This window comes from Rhineura floridana, chromosome 3 (genome assembly GCF_030035675.1).
Source record: "Rhineura floridana isolate rRhiFlo1 chromosome 3, rRhiFlo1.hap2, whole genome shotgun sequence".
In the NCBI taxonomy this organism is placed as follows: Eukaryota; Metazoa; Chordata; class Lepidosauria; order Squamata; family Rhineuridae; genus Rhineura; species Rhineura floridana.
This window is the reverse complement of record NC_084482.1, coordinates 203,625,063-203,642,673: the sequence shown is the minus strand read 5'-3', so window position 1 is coordinate 203,642,673 and position 17,611 is coordinate 203,625,063. Positions and strand designations below refer to the sequence as shown.

Genomic DNA, 17,611 nt, shown 5'->3' with positions numbered 1-17,611 from the left:
GTTACATATAATAGTTTTCTCTTTATATATCTTAGTCCTAAAACCTGACTCACTACCCACCTAAACACAAATCCACCCCTCCAAAACCCAGAACCAACAACCAACTCCCAACTGTCATTCTCTCATTTATACCTTCAACCACCCAGACACTCAGCCAGTCACAACTCAGCATTCTTCAACATTCCAACCCATGTACCTCCCCCCTCTCACTCACTCTACTTAACCACAATTACCCTACAAAACCGACTGTTCTGAGCCCGTGGTTCTGAAACCCACTTTGCCAGACAGTCAACTCAGTCTCTTTTAATCAGAACTATTTTATTAAACCAGAAAACACAAAGATATACAGAAACTTCAAAGAAAGCGTACAGTCTCTGGGGATGGTGAATGGAGGATGGTGATGATGATGGAGAAGGCTGATAGCAGGTACTAATATTGTAGGATTGTTGAAGAGGTAGACTCAGTCGAGGAGAGGTACCTTCTGAGAGAGACAGCTTCTGGAAGAGGCAATTCTGGCAGAGAAATAAATTCTGAGAGACAGAGATAGGTAAAAAAGGAGTGTTGTCCTCTGGGGCTACTAGACCTGCTGTTATCTTCACTGATGACTGAAACAAACTGAGGCAGGTTTTGGAGGGAAAACTAACTAACCAATTAAAGAGAGGAGTGATGTCACTGACAGGAAGTTACTGTAAGGCTAAGGGAGCATAGAGACAGAACGCTAGAGTTCCATAACTCTAACCTAATAAATGCCTTGTTTAGCACAACAGAAAGCGTCTCCCTATGTACAATTCTAAACCCTGCGGAGGCAGCACGCCGACACTTACCGTAATTACTGTACAACATTTACAGTGGCATCACACTCCCCACCCGGGGTCTGCGCCACTAAATAGGTGTAGAGCTGTGAAAACCATTTTTAGAGCAGAACTGGGAAAGCTATGGGTTGAATCTTGAGACGTTTGGCATGCAGAGCCTGTATCTCTGGCCCTTTCCCCTTCATAAACTTTTTTTAAAAAATCAATTCATAAAGGGCCCTGAGTGGAGTCCCAATGGGTAGCAATATAGAAATACTCCAATCCACAGATGCAGCAGGTCTTGAATTGACCACCCAATTTAATGTGGCAGCAAGCACTCAGCAGCCTTGATGCTTCCAAGAAACACACGCACCCTCTATGACACGTAAGATCTGCTGATGAGGCCCTATTCCAGATTCCATCTTATGGAGGGGACTGTGAGCTTCTACCAGGTGCAGACCATTTTCTTTAGGAGCATTATTATTATTATTATTATTATTATTATTATTATTATTATGCTGTATTCAGCTAACGCATTGCACTAGCGGAAGCCAGCTCAAGGATTCCCGCTTGTGCAATGGGACTTCTTTCCTCCCATGCGCCCCCACACCTCCCCACATCTCCTTTGGAAGGTTGGAAGAACCTATGAACAGCACACGGGATAGGGGGAGGAGGAGAGGGGAGATCGTTCTGCTGGGCAAGGAAAAATGCTTGCGCTGACAGAACAACCTCCTTAGCACTACATTGAATATAACCCATTATTATTAATAATTTGTATATCACTTACATGCCAGGATGGATTCTAAGCGGCTTGCGAGCATAAAATTAGCTAAACAATCCACACATAATTAAAAAACACAAATCCATCAAAACATTTAAAACACCCAAATTTACCCATGAAGGCACTCCCGGCCTAAGGAAATTCTAACAGTCTTCTCCTCCCTGTTCTCTGCTTGCAAGTAAAAAGCTTTGTTGACTCTGTTGGGTCTTTGAGAATTAAACCCCGCTGTGTCTTTTTAAAATTTTGATTGCTGCGCTGTTGCTTTCAGGTTGCTTTATATTTTTTATTGTTTTCCATTGCTGTGCATCTCTGTGGGCTGATTGCAATCCTGTGGTCCCTGGGAGAGCATCTCCTTCTGCAAGGGTGGGGAGCAGGGGAGGGAGGTAAGGTCCCTCCTAACTACCATGGAAAGCTCCACAAACTGTCTTTTCTTTACTCATGTCAGAGCTCTTGACATCAGTGGAGGCAAAAAGGAGGTGTGCCAGGGGCTGGTTGGGGGAAAGCCTTGGATCCAAAGCCTTTCCATTTTCCCTCGCATGCCTTCCCGCCAAATGGGACGAAACAGATGAGAGGGCAATCATAAAACCTAAATAGAATGTTCCAGGAAAGGGGAAAACGGGGGGGGGAGATGCTGTGCTTCCCTCCTGGCATTGTGTGCCAAGCAGGGCTTCAGCTCTTTTTGATTATCTCCTTTCACTTCTGCCCCTCCCCCAACCCACCGGAAGGATTGCTCTGCAAGTGACAGTGGCACAGAAATAGTTTGAATACATCAGAATATTCAAAAGTCGCCTTCATCCCTACCCTCCTCAACCCATTGGGCTGCCAGCTGTGACCAGATGGCATCTCTTCCCTGCCACCCTGGGACGGGCAGAAATGGTGAGCATTGTATAAGCGTTGGCGTGTTTTTTGTGCAATGGATCCAGGCAACGTGGAACGGATGCAAGTCAGCTGGAGAAGTGGGGAGAGCCCTCAAAATGCAGCTGCTGGAGGCTGGAAGGTGAATGAAAATTCCTCCTTACCTCTTCAGAGGAAAAGCGAGGTCGATGTGGAAAACACTCACAAGGAAGAGACTGGTCCAGACTTAGGGGACCTGAGCAGAAATCTCTCAGGGCAACATTTGGGTAGAATTCAAAGGCAGAGAGATGTATATCCAAAGTGGCAACAAGGGAAAGATGTTGGAGAAGGGGCAAAATGAATGCAAGGAACTTGCAGAAGGTCTTAACAGCTGTAATTAGCCAAACCTCCACAGTCTGCGAAAGGGGGAAATGCCCAGGTCTTCCCTAGTATGACAAAAGGACCTGCCACATAGATCAGGACTTGTTTTGAAGCAGATGGGAAAGGGTCACCATGAATGCTGTATGTTGAGGGAACTCTTCCAGGAAAAAAATAGATCTTTATAAAACATGAGAGAATTTCAGCAGAAGAGAACCCTGACAAATGACCTGAGTTTTTCATTTGAGACCATTTGATGAGATATCAGGAAATCCATACAGGAGAGAAGCCACACAAATGCCCCGAGTGTGGAAAAGTCTCCTTTCAGAGTTAATCTGATCACACATCAGGGAACTCTTGGAGGATTGTCTTGTTATGTACGTCTGAAGCAACACTTTAAAAATAGCAGCATCTATGTTGTACGTTGATGCTGCATTTGGGCATCATGATAAACCATGGTTTAGCCTGACAGAACTGAGCCTAGGTGACCTGTGGGCTTGCACGTTCCCCAGCTCCCCTCTGCTCCTTCAGCATAGCTGCCATTTTTTATTAAATACAGCTTGTCATGTCACCCAAACCCAGCAAAGTGTGGTTAATTTTGACACAAGCCAGCTTCGAACCATGTGTTATGAAACTGGCTTGTTTTAACAAACTATAGTTAAAATTAACCACTGTTTTAGGGTTTGAACGTAATATTTAGCTGGAGTTAATCATAAAGGAAAGTGAAAGCTTCTGATTTACTCCTTGCAACATCTAAACATACCTTGAAATTTTCTATCCCCTCAGTCAGCAAATGTTTATCTTGGTGGGAACCCCTCATGGGTAGGAGGGATCATAGAATCACAGAATAGTAGAGTTGGAAGGGGCCTATAAGGCCATCAAGTCCAACCCCCTGCTCAGTGCAGGAATCCAAATTTTATTTATTTATTTATTATTAGATTTATATGCCACATTTCCTCCCAGGGCCGCAGGTATGTAAGTTTAGCATACTTTGCTGACCCCATGATAATCTGGGTGTGACAAGTTATCCTCAGCAATGCTTCAGTTACCTTAAGTAGGTTAGGCTGCAGTCTGAAACATGCACACTGGGAATAGTTCTCACTCAATTTACTGAGACCTACGTAAAGGTAGAGATTTTTGAGATCACCCTTCAGAACAGGGACAGGGAACTTGTGTGCCCCCCCCAATGTCAGTGAACTCCCAACTCCCCTTTGCCCCAGCCACCATGCCCAATGGCAAGGAATGCTGGGAATTGTAGTCCAAATAATCTAGAACAGGAATGGGGAGCATGTGATGAATATAGGGAACTGCCTTATACCAAGTCAGACTGTTGGTCCATTGAGCTCAGTATTATCTACACTGTCTGGCAGCAGTTTCAAGCAGCAGGACCCTCCAGATGTTGTTGAACTCCAGCTCCCATCAGCCTGAACCAGCATGGCCATCCGTCAGGGTTGTTGTTGTCTGGCATCATCTGGAAAACCACAGCTTCCTACTGCGGTATAAATTATAAGATATTGTTGCTTTCATAGTTTTTTGCCCCAAGGCACCTTACAGAGGTGCAGAACCCTTTTGCCTCCCAAAGCACTATTTCCAGGGTTTGAAGGCTGAGTTGCCCCTTCTTCCTCCTGCAGGGAAACTATGATGTGAGATGACCTACAGAATGGAAAAGGCAACTCTGGTCTTCAATGCACCATTTAGTTCCTTGCCTCTATGATTAGCTGCAGATTCGATTTTCTTAATTCAGACCACAAAATCCGCTGGATGGATTCCACCAGCAAGAACCTGGGTTAAGTGAAGAATATATGCACACAGCCCAGGATGTTACAAGAGGGGTGATGTGTAGACGGGGGGACGAAATACAGAGTATATTAGTAAAGGCGTTCTGAATTGGCTGGAAAGGGAGATCTGGCAGGAGAGGACGCTAAGGAAGAGGGGGTACAGGCATCTAGTAAAGAGCCGACCAGAGCATGAACAAAATTCCTCTGTCTCTTCAGGTGAACAAAAGAGATGTTTGGTCAAGCTGGAGAAATCTCTGCAGGGAGAGGCTTTGCCAGAGGAAACCAACAAGACATTTTGGAGTTGTCCTGATACATCTGAAATTCTTGATCAGAGATGGGAGTCCAAAGGGCCACAAGAGACGAAGGAGATGGTGGTAGAGAATGAATGCTGGGAGCCCACCGAAGGTCTTGCAGGTGCCAGCCCCAAAACCTCTGCAGCTCCTAGAGAGAGGGGGAAACCATTGTTCTTTGAGTGTGGGGAGTTGGATGCTATAAGTCACACTGGAGAGAACACCTTTGAATGTACCACACGGGGAGTATATCTGGACAAAATGTTTGCTTGATAAACATGAGAAAATTCTTATGAGAGAGAAACACAACATGTAGCTTCCAGGTATGGTGGAAGTTTGCATCAGAGAGATGATTGATTGGACATCAGAATAGCCCCAGAGAAAGGTTCTCGGTCAGAGAGTACACTTGATTAATCCTCAGAGATTCTATATCAGTGAAAAACTGTTCCAGTGCCCTGAATGTGGGAAGTGCTTCTCATGGAGAAGAACATTGATTGGACATCAGGGGGCTCATAGAACATTCATGAAGGGGAGGCCTACACCATACATTTAAGGCACATCCAACACACATTTAAAGCATGTGACTTCCCCCAAAGAATAATGGGATCTGTAGTTAAAGGTCCTGGGCATTTGTAGCTCTTTAAAGGGAAAACCACACTTCCCAAAATTCTCTGGGGGAAGTCATGTGTTTTAAATGTGCATTGGAAATGCTTTAAATTGTATGGTGTGGATCTGCCGTCAGTCAGATGTGGGTGGAGAGAATTTGGATTAGAAAACTGCAGTGCTTAAATGTTAGAGCTGTACCAGAGGCCCTAAGAGAGACCTAATACTCTGTAGCCTGGAGGAATGTCTTTTTGAGAGCTAATTTCAGGGGAATTGGGTCTAAACTCCCACCTCCTCAAGGGGCTGAGGCTGAGAGGCAGTGACTGGCCCAAGGTCACCCAGTGAGCTTCATGGCTGTGTGGGGATTCATACCCTGGTCTCCCAGGTCGTAGTCCAACACCTTAACCGCTACGCCACACTGGCTCTGGGTCTAAACGCCCACCTCCTCAAGGGGCTCACCATGAGATTCTATTTATTTGTTTGTGTCAGCCATTGATATATCACCGAAGTTTCTTCGCTACAGGGGAGCCAGGCCTCAGAGCACTGCTTAGATACAACCGTTTATTGTGACATGATATGTAATTAAAAATATGTGGCCGCATCCAACTAACTTGCTGCGCTAGTGGAAGCCAGGGCAACGATTCCCACTACGGCAACAGGACTTCCCTCCTCCTCCCCCTCCCCCCCCTGCCCTGCCCAAATTTGCTCCAGAGGGTTGGGAGGATCCTCAGAACAGCGCACGGGGGGCATGGGAGGGAGGAGAGGAGAGATTGTTCCGTTGGGCAAGGAGAAATGCTTGCGTGTTGAATACAACTCCTTGTTATTATTTACCCACCCTTTACCCAAAGGTCCCATGGTATGTCACAACTATTTAAACTTATTAAATTATTATTATTATTATTTTTCATATCCTACCTTTCCTTGAAGTGGTGTACAGCCTTCTCCCCACTCCATTTTAACAACAGCCCTGTGAGATAGGTTAGGCCGAGAGTGACTGGCCCAAGGTCACCCCCACTGAGCTTCATGGCAGAGTGGGGATTCAAACCCTGGTCCTAGTCCAACGCTCTAACCATTACACCACACTTTAACAGGGAAGATAATATTATGATGCAACATGGCAGATCCAGTCTTTGTGCCTCGCAGAGCTCCTTACCTGCCCACACCTGGCAGTCATAGAATGAATTGAGCAGCCTTACAGGGAAAGTAGGCTCCTTGATGGTTTTCCATCCCTTGGCACTCTTTTAGAAGAGATGTCCTGAATTCACCAGAGAGGGAAGGGCAACAACAGAACATTGTGGGACTCTCAGCAAAACTTCCTCTGTCTGTCTCTCCAGGTGATGAGAAGAGAAGACCGATCAAGATGGAGGAACCAGGGCCGGAGGAAACGCATGGCATGTTAGCAGATATATCCGAAAGGAACATTCTTCTGATGGCTGAAATTCGTGGACAGAGATGTGAGTCCAAAGGGCGGCAAGGGGAGAAGCCAGTGTGGAGAGCGAATGAATGCAGGGAGCTTGCAGAAGGTCTCACAGGTGCCATTTGCCAAACTTCGACAGTGCAGAAAAGGGAGGATGTACCCTTTTTCTCCAAGTATAATAGGAGGTACCACTACAGATCAGAACGTGTAGTGATGCATACCGACCGGGACCACTGTGAATCTCCCATGTCAGGGGCAAATTTCCAGCAGTACGCATACCGTAATAAACAGGGTCTTGAAGTGGGAGAGAAAGAAAATGAAGTCTCAGAGTACAGGAAAAGAAATAATTTGACTGAAAATCACAGTAACCATACAGGAATGAAACCATATATTTGTCCCATGTATGGAGAAAGCTTTAGGCCATTAAAGAAACATCAAGGAATTCATTCTGACGCACGACCACATGAATGTTCTTCCTGTGGAAGATGCTTCTTTGAGAGTAAAGCTTTAACAAAACATCAAATAATTCATACTGGGGTGAAACCATACAAATGTTCTCAGTGTGGGAAGTGCTTCAGGCAAAGAGTACATTTGAAGACACATGAGAGGATTCATACTGGAGAGAAGCCGTACAAATGTTCTCAATGTGGGAAAAGCTTCAGTCGGAGTGAAAGCTTGATGAGACATCAGAGAATTCATACGGGAGAGAAACCATACGGATGCTCTCAATGTGGGAAGTGCTTCAGGCAGAGACAACACCTGATTGGTCATCAGAGAATCCATTCTTCCTGTGGAAAATACGTCTCTAAAAGTAAAGCTTTAACAAAACCTCAGGTTGTTCATACTGGAGTGAAACCGTACAAATGTTCTCAGTGTGGGAAATGCTTCAGACAAAGAATCCAGTTGAAGGCACATGAGAAAATTCATACTGGAGAGAAGCCATATGAATGTCTTGAGTGTGGGAAAAGCTTCAGTCGGAGTGGAAGCTTGATCAGACATCAGAAGATACATACCAGAGAGAAAATGCTTCAGTGTTCAGAGTGTGGGAGAGGCTTCTGTCGGAGAGATAAATTGATCAGACATCAGAGAACTCATGGAGGGCAGAGTTCTTATAAAATGGCTTAAGTGTGAGAAGGGTTTCAGAAAAATAAATTTAGCCCCAGACCATCCATGAACAATACTGACATTATTTCTACTCCCCCCTTTTGCATTGGGGAGGCACTTTTAAGAAGCACCAAAGAAATGTTTCAGCATCTGAGCCCTCCAAAGTGATCTGCCATTGGATTCACGTCTCTTTGGGATCTAGATAAGCAACTGAGTAACTTATTCATCCACAAGGACCTCTGGTTCCTGACTGCTGTTATTCCGTGAGAATGTTGAATTCTGCACCAAGAGCTTCAAAATCCCTTTTTCCTATTTTCAATAAGAAGACCAGCTTTGGATGCAACCCTAAACATACTTAGCAGTGGTTATTGGCATTTGTGGCTTACTTGTGTGTAAACCTTTTATTATTATTATTAAACCATTGTTCCCATCATTGGTTTTCCGCATTGTGAATTGCAGTTTTGGGGAGGGTGTTGAAACATTTTGGTTTACTAAAGCTCTGTACCCATTTCTGCCTGATCATGGATTTTAGGACCTCTTCCCCCTGCCCCCCCCTTTATGGGCCAAGACAGATTTCTTTTTGTATAATTCTAGCCACCCATCTCAGAAAGGGTAACTTAGAGCTAGAAAAGTTGGAGAAAAGGAGAACCATCACAATCAGAGGCTTGGAGCATCTTTCCTGCCAGGAAAAGCTTGTGTGTGTAGAACTTTCTGGTTTTGAAAAAAAAGGGTTAAAAGGGGATTTGATGTAGCTTTACAAAGTTGTGCATGTTGAGACAGAAAAGAGTTTTTCCCCCTTTCTTCATACAGTTAAAATGGGGTGGGGTTCACTCCACAAAATTGATAGTATGGACAAAAGACAGGAATTCTTCGCTCAAGATGCAGTTTACTTAAATAATTTGCTACCACAAATTGTGGTACATAAGAACGTAAGAAGCTGCCTAATATGGAGCCAGACCAGCTAGCTCAGTGTTGTCTACAATGACTGGCAGCAGCTGTCCAGGGTTTGGACTCGGGCTGGGGTCTCTCCCAGCCCTTCCCGGAGATAACAGGGACTGAACCCGGGACAGTCTGCATGCAAAGAAGGTGCTCTCCCACTGAGCCATGACCCTTCCCATTAGATTAGATGGCTTGAAAAGGGCCAGATTCACAGAAGACGGGTCTATCAACAGATGTTAACCATGATAACAAATCTGAACCTCTGTTTTCCAAGGAATGCGAGTTGCCTGGGAGGAGCCAACAATGGGGGGGGGGGGTGCTGTTGCCTTCATGTCTTGTATCCTGGAAGCATCTGTTGGGAACAGGATAGTGGGCTAAATCAACCGCTGATCTGATCCGGTAGGGTTCTTCTGTTTTGCGAAGAGTTAGCCCTTTCCCCTTCCAACAGGGAAATTGCGGTTTTTAGTATGACAAGCAAGAACAAAGAATGCAGGTGTGGTCTTCACAGCGCCTTGCATCACCCATGCCCATTCTCATGAAGTAAGTAAAAATGTGCGTATCTGCAAAATTGTACAGGCTGCAGAATGTAGCTTTATTTGGCACAGAAGATTCTTTTTTAAAAATAAAATAAAAACAGCACAGAATCCACAAAGTCCAGAACATCAGGAGAGGGGTGAGGTGACAATCAGGATAGCAAGTAAGAGGTTGTAGGGGTTTTGAAAAAGAGGTTACTACAGCATGAACAAAAATAGTCTGTCTCTCTTTCTCTGCAGGTGACAGGAAAGGAACTAAGATGGGAAATGCTCATTGTGGAGGAAGCAAGACACAGGAAACACCCAAGACAGTTCCAGCAATAACCCAGAGGATTGCGTCCATGACACCTGAGATCCAAGAGCAAAGATTCAAGTCCAAAAGTCAGCAGGAGAAAAATCCAATAGAAGTCGAGGATGAACCCATCCTTGCAGGTGCCAAGAATGACACTCCTGTGCAGGGAAGGCCCCAGACACCCCGGGCTTCCAAATGTGGGAGAAAGTATGAGTGCCCAGAGTGTGGGAAAAACTTAACTTCCCAACAAATCTTAAAAGTTCACCTGAGAACTCACACAGGAGAGAGACCATACAAGTGTTCCCATTGTGGGAAACTCTTCACTCGGAAAATGCATTTGCAGCGACATCAGAAGGTTCATGCAGAGGAGAGCCCTTGTGAATGTCCTGAGTGTGGGAAAACCTTTTCTCGGAGAGATACACTGATTGAACATCAGAGGGTTCACTCTGGAGATATGCCATATGAATGTCCTGAGTGTGGGAAAACCTTTTGTCGGAGGAATAAACTGACTGAACATCAGCGGGTTCATACCGGAGAGAGGCCGTACGAGTGTTCCCATTGTGGGAAATTCTTCACTCAGAAAATGCATTTGAAACGCCATCAGAGGCTTCATACAGGGGAGAACCCTTATGAATGTTCCGAGTGCGGGAAAACTTTTTCTCGGAGAGATACACTGTTAGAACATCAGAGGGTTCATACTGGAGAGAGGCCATATGCGTGTCCCCTTTGTGGAAAATACTTCACTAAGAGCATAAGTCTGAAGCGTCATCAGATGATTCACACTGGAGAGAGGCCGTATGAGTGTTCTCACTGTGGGAAACTCTTCACTCAGAGCATAAATTTGAAGCGTCATCAGATTGTTCATACAAGGGAGAAACCTTATAGGTGCCCTGAGTGTGGAGAAGGCTTTAGTCGCAAAGACAATTTGATTATCCATCAACAAATTCATTTACTTCATTAACAAAGCTCATCCTGTGAGACTTGGTTGTTCTACAGAAGAAGCTTCAATAGCCTCTTACACAGCAGAGAATCCAAAGGGAAGGAAATACTTATGAGTGCTGGGAACAGGTTGTTATTGCACTGCAAGAATATCAGCAGATATTGAAAACAGAACATCTAACATAGAGGAAATAAGAGATTTGCCTACCGCAGGGTCGAGGACCCGCTGGCCCTTCAGATGTTGTTGATCTCCCATTCCCATCAGCTCCAGTCTGCTTAGCCAGTGGCCAGGGATGAGAGGAGGTGTAGTCCAGGGACATCTGGAGAGCCACAGATTCCCCCATCCCAGGTTGGCAGAGAGCATAAGAAATGTGTCTTTGGATCTATCCAGCTCCCTGCACGCTACTCCTAATTGTATAAAACTGTCATTCCTTAGGATCTCCCCCAAAGAAACATGAAATCCTGGAGAGCCACTGCCAGTCAGTGTAGACATTACTGAGCTGGATGGACCAATGGTCTGACTCGATATAAAGCAGGTTCTGCAGTAGAGAAATATTCTCAACAAATTTAGCTTTCCCACATGAGAGCACTCCTACACCTTGCTCGTTGCAGTTACCCTTTACCTTTTCCACATCAGTGACAACCTTTCTCTGACAAGTCAAACGGTCCATTCCGTGTGGTGTATTTGCCAGTTCTCTGATCTCAATCTCTCACTTTTTGCCTGTGCTACCTCCAACTGCTATCAGCTTCCCTCTCCAGCACATTGGCGACATCCACACATGTTGTGCCAAAACACACACACACACAAATTAATAGCCAAATGAAAAAAGAATGGTAAGAGGTTTTCTCCACCTGAAGATTGCATGCACAAATCCCCTCCGTCCTGCATTCACACTGCTCCTCACCTTCTTGGATTGGGACTGCAAGCTCTGCACATGCATCTGGGAAAAGGGGGGTTAATTTTTTTTTTATTGGCCTGCTGCTCCTGAGCCATTCAAGGCAGCTTCAGTCTGCAGACGTTGCAGACGTTCATCTTTATCTCCAAGTCCTGAAAAACCTTCATCTGATTATTTCTGCCAGCCAGTATGCTGTTAAATACGTAACAGCAGGTCGGACCATTTTTCCATTTGTGGACCAGTTTGCGACCGCATGGATTAATGAATTCCCAGGATCAACATTCCTTGGTTTGAATATGTGGGTCAGAACTGTGATAAGGAATGGGACTGGTGATGCAAAAGCTCCTTGGTTTGTGAGTCACCCCCTCTTCCCAAATTACAATTCTCATTCATTCTCCTGTGTTTTTTGTTTACATTGGGGTGGGGAAGATCTGTGATGTAGCTTGCTTTAGGCATCCCCCAAATTTTCCTCTGGTTGAAGGTTGTAGCCTGGACATGCCTGGTGTTGCCCACCCCATCACTAGGGAAGAAACAATGTCAAAGCATCAATGTAGGGACTGGGAGCATTCTACCAGTGGACCCCTGGCCAATTTCCGGGAGGCCATTGTGGTTGATGGCCTTCTTAAGAAGACTGCTAGACCTGTCTTTGGCACAGACAACCCCACCTCCTTATCACAGTCAAAAGAGTTTGATTTAACCTCTTGAACCATAAAGAGAAGGTATGTGAAAGGACAAAAAAAAAGATAGACATCCTCATTTGCTGAACAGACCTTGCAGACACCATCTTGTAAAATGACTGCCTTTATGCTATGCTAGCCCTTCCCCCTGATAACCTAGAAACACAATCTGGGTGTCTAATCATAGGTTTTTGAGCTCAACAGAGTTATTGGAAGTGGTCCAAAGATTAATGGGTTATCAGAGCAAATATCAGAGCAGATAGGACCACTGACCATGGATGACTTGTGCCTTAAATCAGGTGTGGGGAAACTTTTCTAGCCCAAGGGCCAAAATTCCCTTCTCAGCAACCTTCCTGGGGCCGCATGCCAGTGGTGTGCTGGGCTGGAGCAATGAGGGTAAATGTAACTTTGTACAGTTGTCTAGTTTCTGTACATACACACAGACACACACCCTCTCTATCCTTCATTCAGACAAGCAAGAGGCAGACCGCCTCTGCAGTAAATGTTGAAAGCAGTATCATACCACTTTGAACAGTTACGGCTTCCTCCAAAGAATCCTGGGCACCATCCTTCGCTAAAGGGTGCTGAGAGTTGTTAGAAGACTCCTAATTCCCAGAGTAGTTAAACAGTCAATTTCTCTTCCCAGGGAACTCTGGGAATTGTAGTTTTGTGAGGGGAATCGGAGCGTCTAACGGCTCTCAGCCTCCTTAACAAATTACAGTTCCCAAGATTCTTTGGAGGAAGCCATGGCTGTTTAAAGTGGTATGATTCTGCTTAAAATTTATAGCGTAGATAGGGCTGTGTGATCAGAGTTCAAGGATACATCCAGCCAGGCAGAAACACAAGGAAAGAGTGAAGCAGGGCTGGGGAGGGCACGACCTGGAAAAAGGTGTGCGGTGTGCTGAGAGTCTCACAGGCCAGGTAAACAGACTACGGTTCCCCATCTCCATCCCCACCCCTGCCTTAGATCTTAAGAAATCTGGAATGTGGCCTGTTGCTTTGTACACCCATTGAAGGCCCACCATGGGATTTATAAAAAAATTAAGTAGACCTGGCAAGGCTGAAATCCAGCTCACTCCCATACAGAAGAATATGGAATCAGCCCAGCCCAGGATACAGATTGGGAAGAGATGTTTCATCCCTGCTCTGACAAGGGGGCAGGGGCAGATTGTCTTAACCTTTGTGGACTAATGGAAAGTAGGCAGTGGAGACGAGGCTCTGATGTCAGTGGGGCAGTGAATCCACTCAGGGTTTTACTCCAACCTTTCAAGGAACTGTCCAAGGTGCTTCCCACTGAATGTAGGGCTTTTGCTTTCTAGAGATGCTTCGGTTGGGTTAGTGCTTGGGTGCATGTCCTACATACATGGTGGTGTGTTAAAGAAGGCAACAATATTTTTAAGAGGACGACAATGCTTTTCATCAATAAAAGTCTTCACATTCCAAAACAGTAGTGTCCGTTTTACCTATCTTAACAAGTTAAAGGACTAATTTCCCCCCATAAATTTGAAATACAGAAACAGCAATATTCAAGAACAATTACACTTGCTCTCCTTGTGAGAATATAATACTTGGCACACTCTTTCGGAATTATATACAGCTTGGTAAAAACAGTTATGTGAAGGAGGCTAATATTATCCCCAGGCTGAGAATGTCTTACAAAAGGCCATCTGAGTGAGGATTTGAAGCAAGGACTTCTTAGTTAACTCTTTCAGTCGCTCCATTACATCAGTGCCCATAATAACTGCTGTACTAATCATACTTAGTCTGCAATCCTACACAGTAACACCTCAGTTAACAAATCCTCCAGGAAAGAAGCTCCTTTTAACAAAGTCTTTTTGAGGTGCGGGGGGCATGGGGGGGGACACACTGGATTGTGGCTGATGCAGGCAGCTCTCTCATGTGGCTGGAATGGTACTTCTTCCAGGTGGCACAGGTGCCTTCGCAGTAAACAGTGCTTTAGGTGCCCTGGAAGCACTCTTTACCGCAGACATGTCTGCTCGAGTGCAGGGAAGGATGGCAGAGAATATATCACACACACCTTATGTCACTCAGGAATCGAGATACACCTCTGTGGGCATGATGTGACCGTGTGAATGAAATTTACTTATTTCGCGTCCATGTGATTTATGTATTTTATTGGGAGATGGTGGAAAAACCTTTAAGTTGTCAGATGTTCAAAAGGAGGCGGTGGAGCCTTGTCTGCCTCTGCATCTCCACCATTAAATTTGAAAGTTGGACAGTGAAAAAAGCAGATAAGAGAAAAAACTCATTTGAAATGTGGTGTTGGAGGAGAGCTTTGCACATACCATGGACCGCAAAAAAGACAAATAATTGGGTGTTTGAACAAATTAAACCAGAATTATCACTAGAAGCTAAAATGATGAAACTGAGGTTATCATACTTTGGACACATAATGAGAAGACATGATTCATTAGAAAAGACAATAATGATGGGAAAAACAGAAGGGAGTAGAAAAAGAGGAAGACCAAACAAGAGATGGATTGATTCCATAAAAGAAGCCACATCCCTGAACTTACAAGATCTGAACAGGGTGGTTTATAACAGATGCTCTTGGAGGTTGCTGATTCATAGGGTCGCCATAAGTCGTAATCGACTTGAAGACACATAACAACAAGGGAGCTGTAATGTCCTGCTTGCCCCTTTCTGGAAGGGTGTCCCGAAGGCACCTAGGCCTCCTCTGAGTCATGCCTATTGTACTGAGCCTGATGGAGCTGATCCGCCCAGAGAAGTCAGGTGGAGCAAGGAAAAGGGCCGATTGACACTCATTGAGCACACGAACCAGAACATTGCATACCATGTCAAACAACTGAACATCAGAAATGAAAAATGTATGCAAAGAAAAAGAAAAAGACATGAGGGCAAAGGGAGGTAGGGGAGATGGGGAGGAGGGTGGGGGGAATAAGGCATCACACTCCTATTGTGATAATGTGAAAACTCCAATAAGAGGCACACCCAGGGTCAGCTCTAGGATAAATAGGACCCTGAGCCAGCCAGAGGGTTTATGGGGCCTGGTGCAGGTGCGATGGTGGGAGCCCTGCTGCTGCCCCCTACAAGGACCCATGCATGCATGTACATAGCTGGGGGGGTCACACGCAAGAATTATTGCATGTACAGACTATATGTGAGAATTCTCGCCTGCAGCTCCTCCTCACCCTGGGATTCAGCAGGATGATAGGTGTGCTTCATTCCTTCTTCCACAGCGATAAGGGAATAGGCAGGGCTGGCACCAGATTGCAGCAGGCTGTTGGGCATCAGACTGCAGGGGCTCTCAAAGGCAGCAGCACTACCACTGGGGGCTTAAAGAGGCCTGGCTGTGTCAGCAGATTAGCATGCTGTGCGTGCATGCCTACCATTACTCATGATGGTGTTGGTGCATATTGCTGCCCCTGCTACCATCTTGAGTGAGGGCAAGAATGGGCACACAGAATGCTGACAGAGCACCACAAGAAGTTGGCAGCCAGCCTGTGTCGGCAGCAGGAGGGCTACCTGCCGCTTTACAATAACCACTAGTGAAGCGTGCACCCACAACCTGGTGCAGGGGCTACATCCACCCAGCCCCAGCAGCAGGACTCCCTCTTAGCGCCACAGGCCCTCAGCCAGTGCCTAACCTGGCCACCCACTGGCGCCAGGCCTGGGAATAGGAATTGGGTTGTGCTTCTCCTGAGTACCTCTTCCAAATTCCAAACCCTTTCTAGCAGAGCTTCTTTCTGCTTTCTGGGACTGCTTCCTGGGACTTCTCTCATAACACTTGAACTCGTGGACATACCATGAAGGTGAACGCTGGAAGATTCAGGACAGACAAAACAAAGTACTTCACACAGCACACAGTTAAGCTATGGAACGCTTCCAGAGGAGGCAGCGATGGCCACCAACTTGGATGGCTTTAAAAGAGGATTCGATAAAGTCATGGAGGCAAAGGCTATCACTGGCTACTAGCCACCATGGCTATGCTCAGCCTCCACAGCCAGAGGCGGTATGCTTCTGAATACCAGTTGCTAGAAACCACAGGTGGGTAATGTGCTCTTGTGCTCAGGTCTTGCTCGCGGGCTTACCAATGGGCATCTGGTTGGCCATTGTGAGAACAGGGTGCTGGACCAGATGGGACACTGGCCTGAACCAGTAGCTCTTCTTATGTTTTCTGGTTGTGGCCTGCTGCTGGACTTCTCCTTAAAAGTTTTCCCTGCTCTTTCCTAACAACAAAGTTTGTAACTGGGGCAACTTGGCCTGGGCCAATCATAAGCCCGCCTGACCAATTTTCTCTATTGCTGCCCGGACATGTGAGATGGACATCACTGGCTGTCCATCAAAAACGACACTGCTGAAAACCTTGATCTCTTGGCTGCTGTGCGACGGTTTGCACAAGCCGAAACTCAAAAAGCCACATTCTGAGCAATGGGCGTATGTGATGCAACCCAGCACAGGTTTTCCTTTTGATATTTTGTTTTGTTATGTAGCAGTTCCAGTCGTTTGGTCAGCATTCTTTATCTCTGAATATCTTTTTTAAAAAATCTTTAAAAGAAAAGTTACACATAAAAAGGTATCTCGCAGACCTCTTACAGCGTACGGCTTTATTATTATTTATATAGGCTTTACAGTGTTTGTAGTATTTGAAGTGCCAGGCGCTCAGTAAGGCTGGCGCAACATAAAGTTGTGTTCCGCTGATTTGTACCCAGTGCAAATGCCCTCAAAGCGGAAACTGAAAAAGACAGATACTTTAAATCTGATTGAAGGAAGGTCAGTTTTGTAGTTAGGACCCAAACAGCTTGTGGAACTCTGAAAAAAAGGTTAGACACTTGCATTTTGCCACCCTAGCACACTGCAGACAGACAGTACATTCAAAAGCTACAGCCACTGAGCTCAGCTTGGCACCCCCTTCAACTCAGCTTGGCAACCCCCTCAGCTCAGTGCCCCAGGTGACCACCCAGCTCACTCACCCCAAAGGTCCTGCTGGACTACAACTCCCAGCACCCTCCTGACCCTTTGCCTTGCTGGCTCTTACAATGATCTTGGCAGAAAGAATGAAAATAATATTGCAACAATTTATCCAGGAAGATCAATCGGGGTTTTTACCTAAAAGACAATTACGTGACAACGTCAGGAATGTCTTGAATATGTTGGAATATTTAGAACAACGAAATGATAAACAAGCAGCTTTGATTTTCTTAGATGCTGAGAAAGCATTTGATAATTTGAATTGGAAATTTATGTTTCAGGTTTTGGAGCAAATGGATTTTGGAGACAATTTTATAAAATGGATTAGATCGATTTATACATCTCAGAAGGCTCAGATAATTGTTAATGGAGATTTAACGGATTCATGTGAAATACAAAAGGGTAC

The 17,611-nt window shown here is 45.4% G+C and overlaps 1 protein-coding gene across 4 annotated transcripts in view; it reads left to right on the top strand.

The window, feature by feature from the left end:
• LOC133381202 (zinc finger protein 250-like) overlaps positions 1-13,651 on the top strand; it is a 38,532-nt gene extending 24,881 nt beyond the window's left edge. For 3 of the 4 annotated variants that reach the window (XM_061619922.1, XM_061619920.1, XM_061619921.1), the window contains exons 7-8: positions 4,779-4,976; positions 6,790-8,407. In XM_061619922.1, the coding sequence (XP_061475906.1) occupies positions 4,779-4,976; positions 6,790-7,997 (1,406 nt within the window). In that variant the 3' untranslated portion in view covers positions 7,998-8,407. Of the gene's footprint in view, positions 1-4,778; positions 4,977-6,789; positions 8,408-9,688 lie in introns of those variants that run through there. The other variant, XM_061619923.1, reaches the window with a different exon arrangement.
• Positions 13,652-17,611: the final 3,960 nt, after the last annotated feature.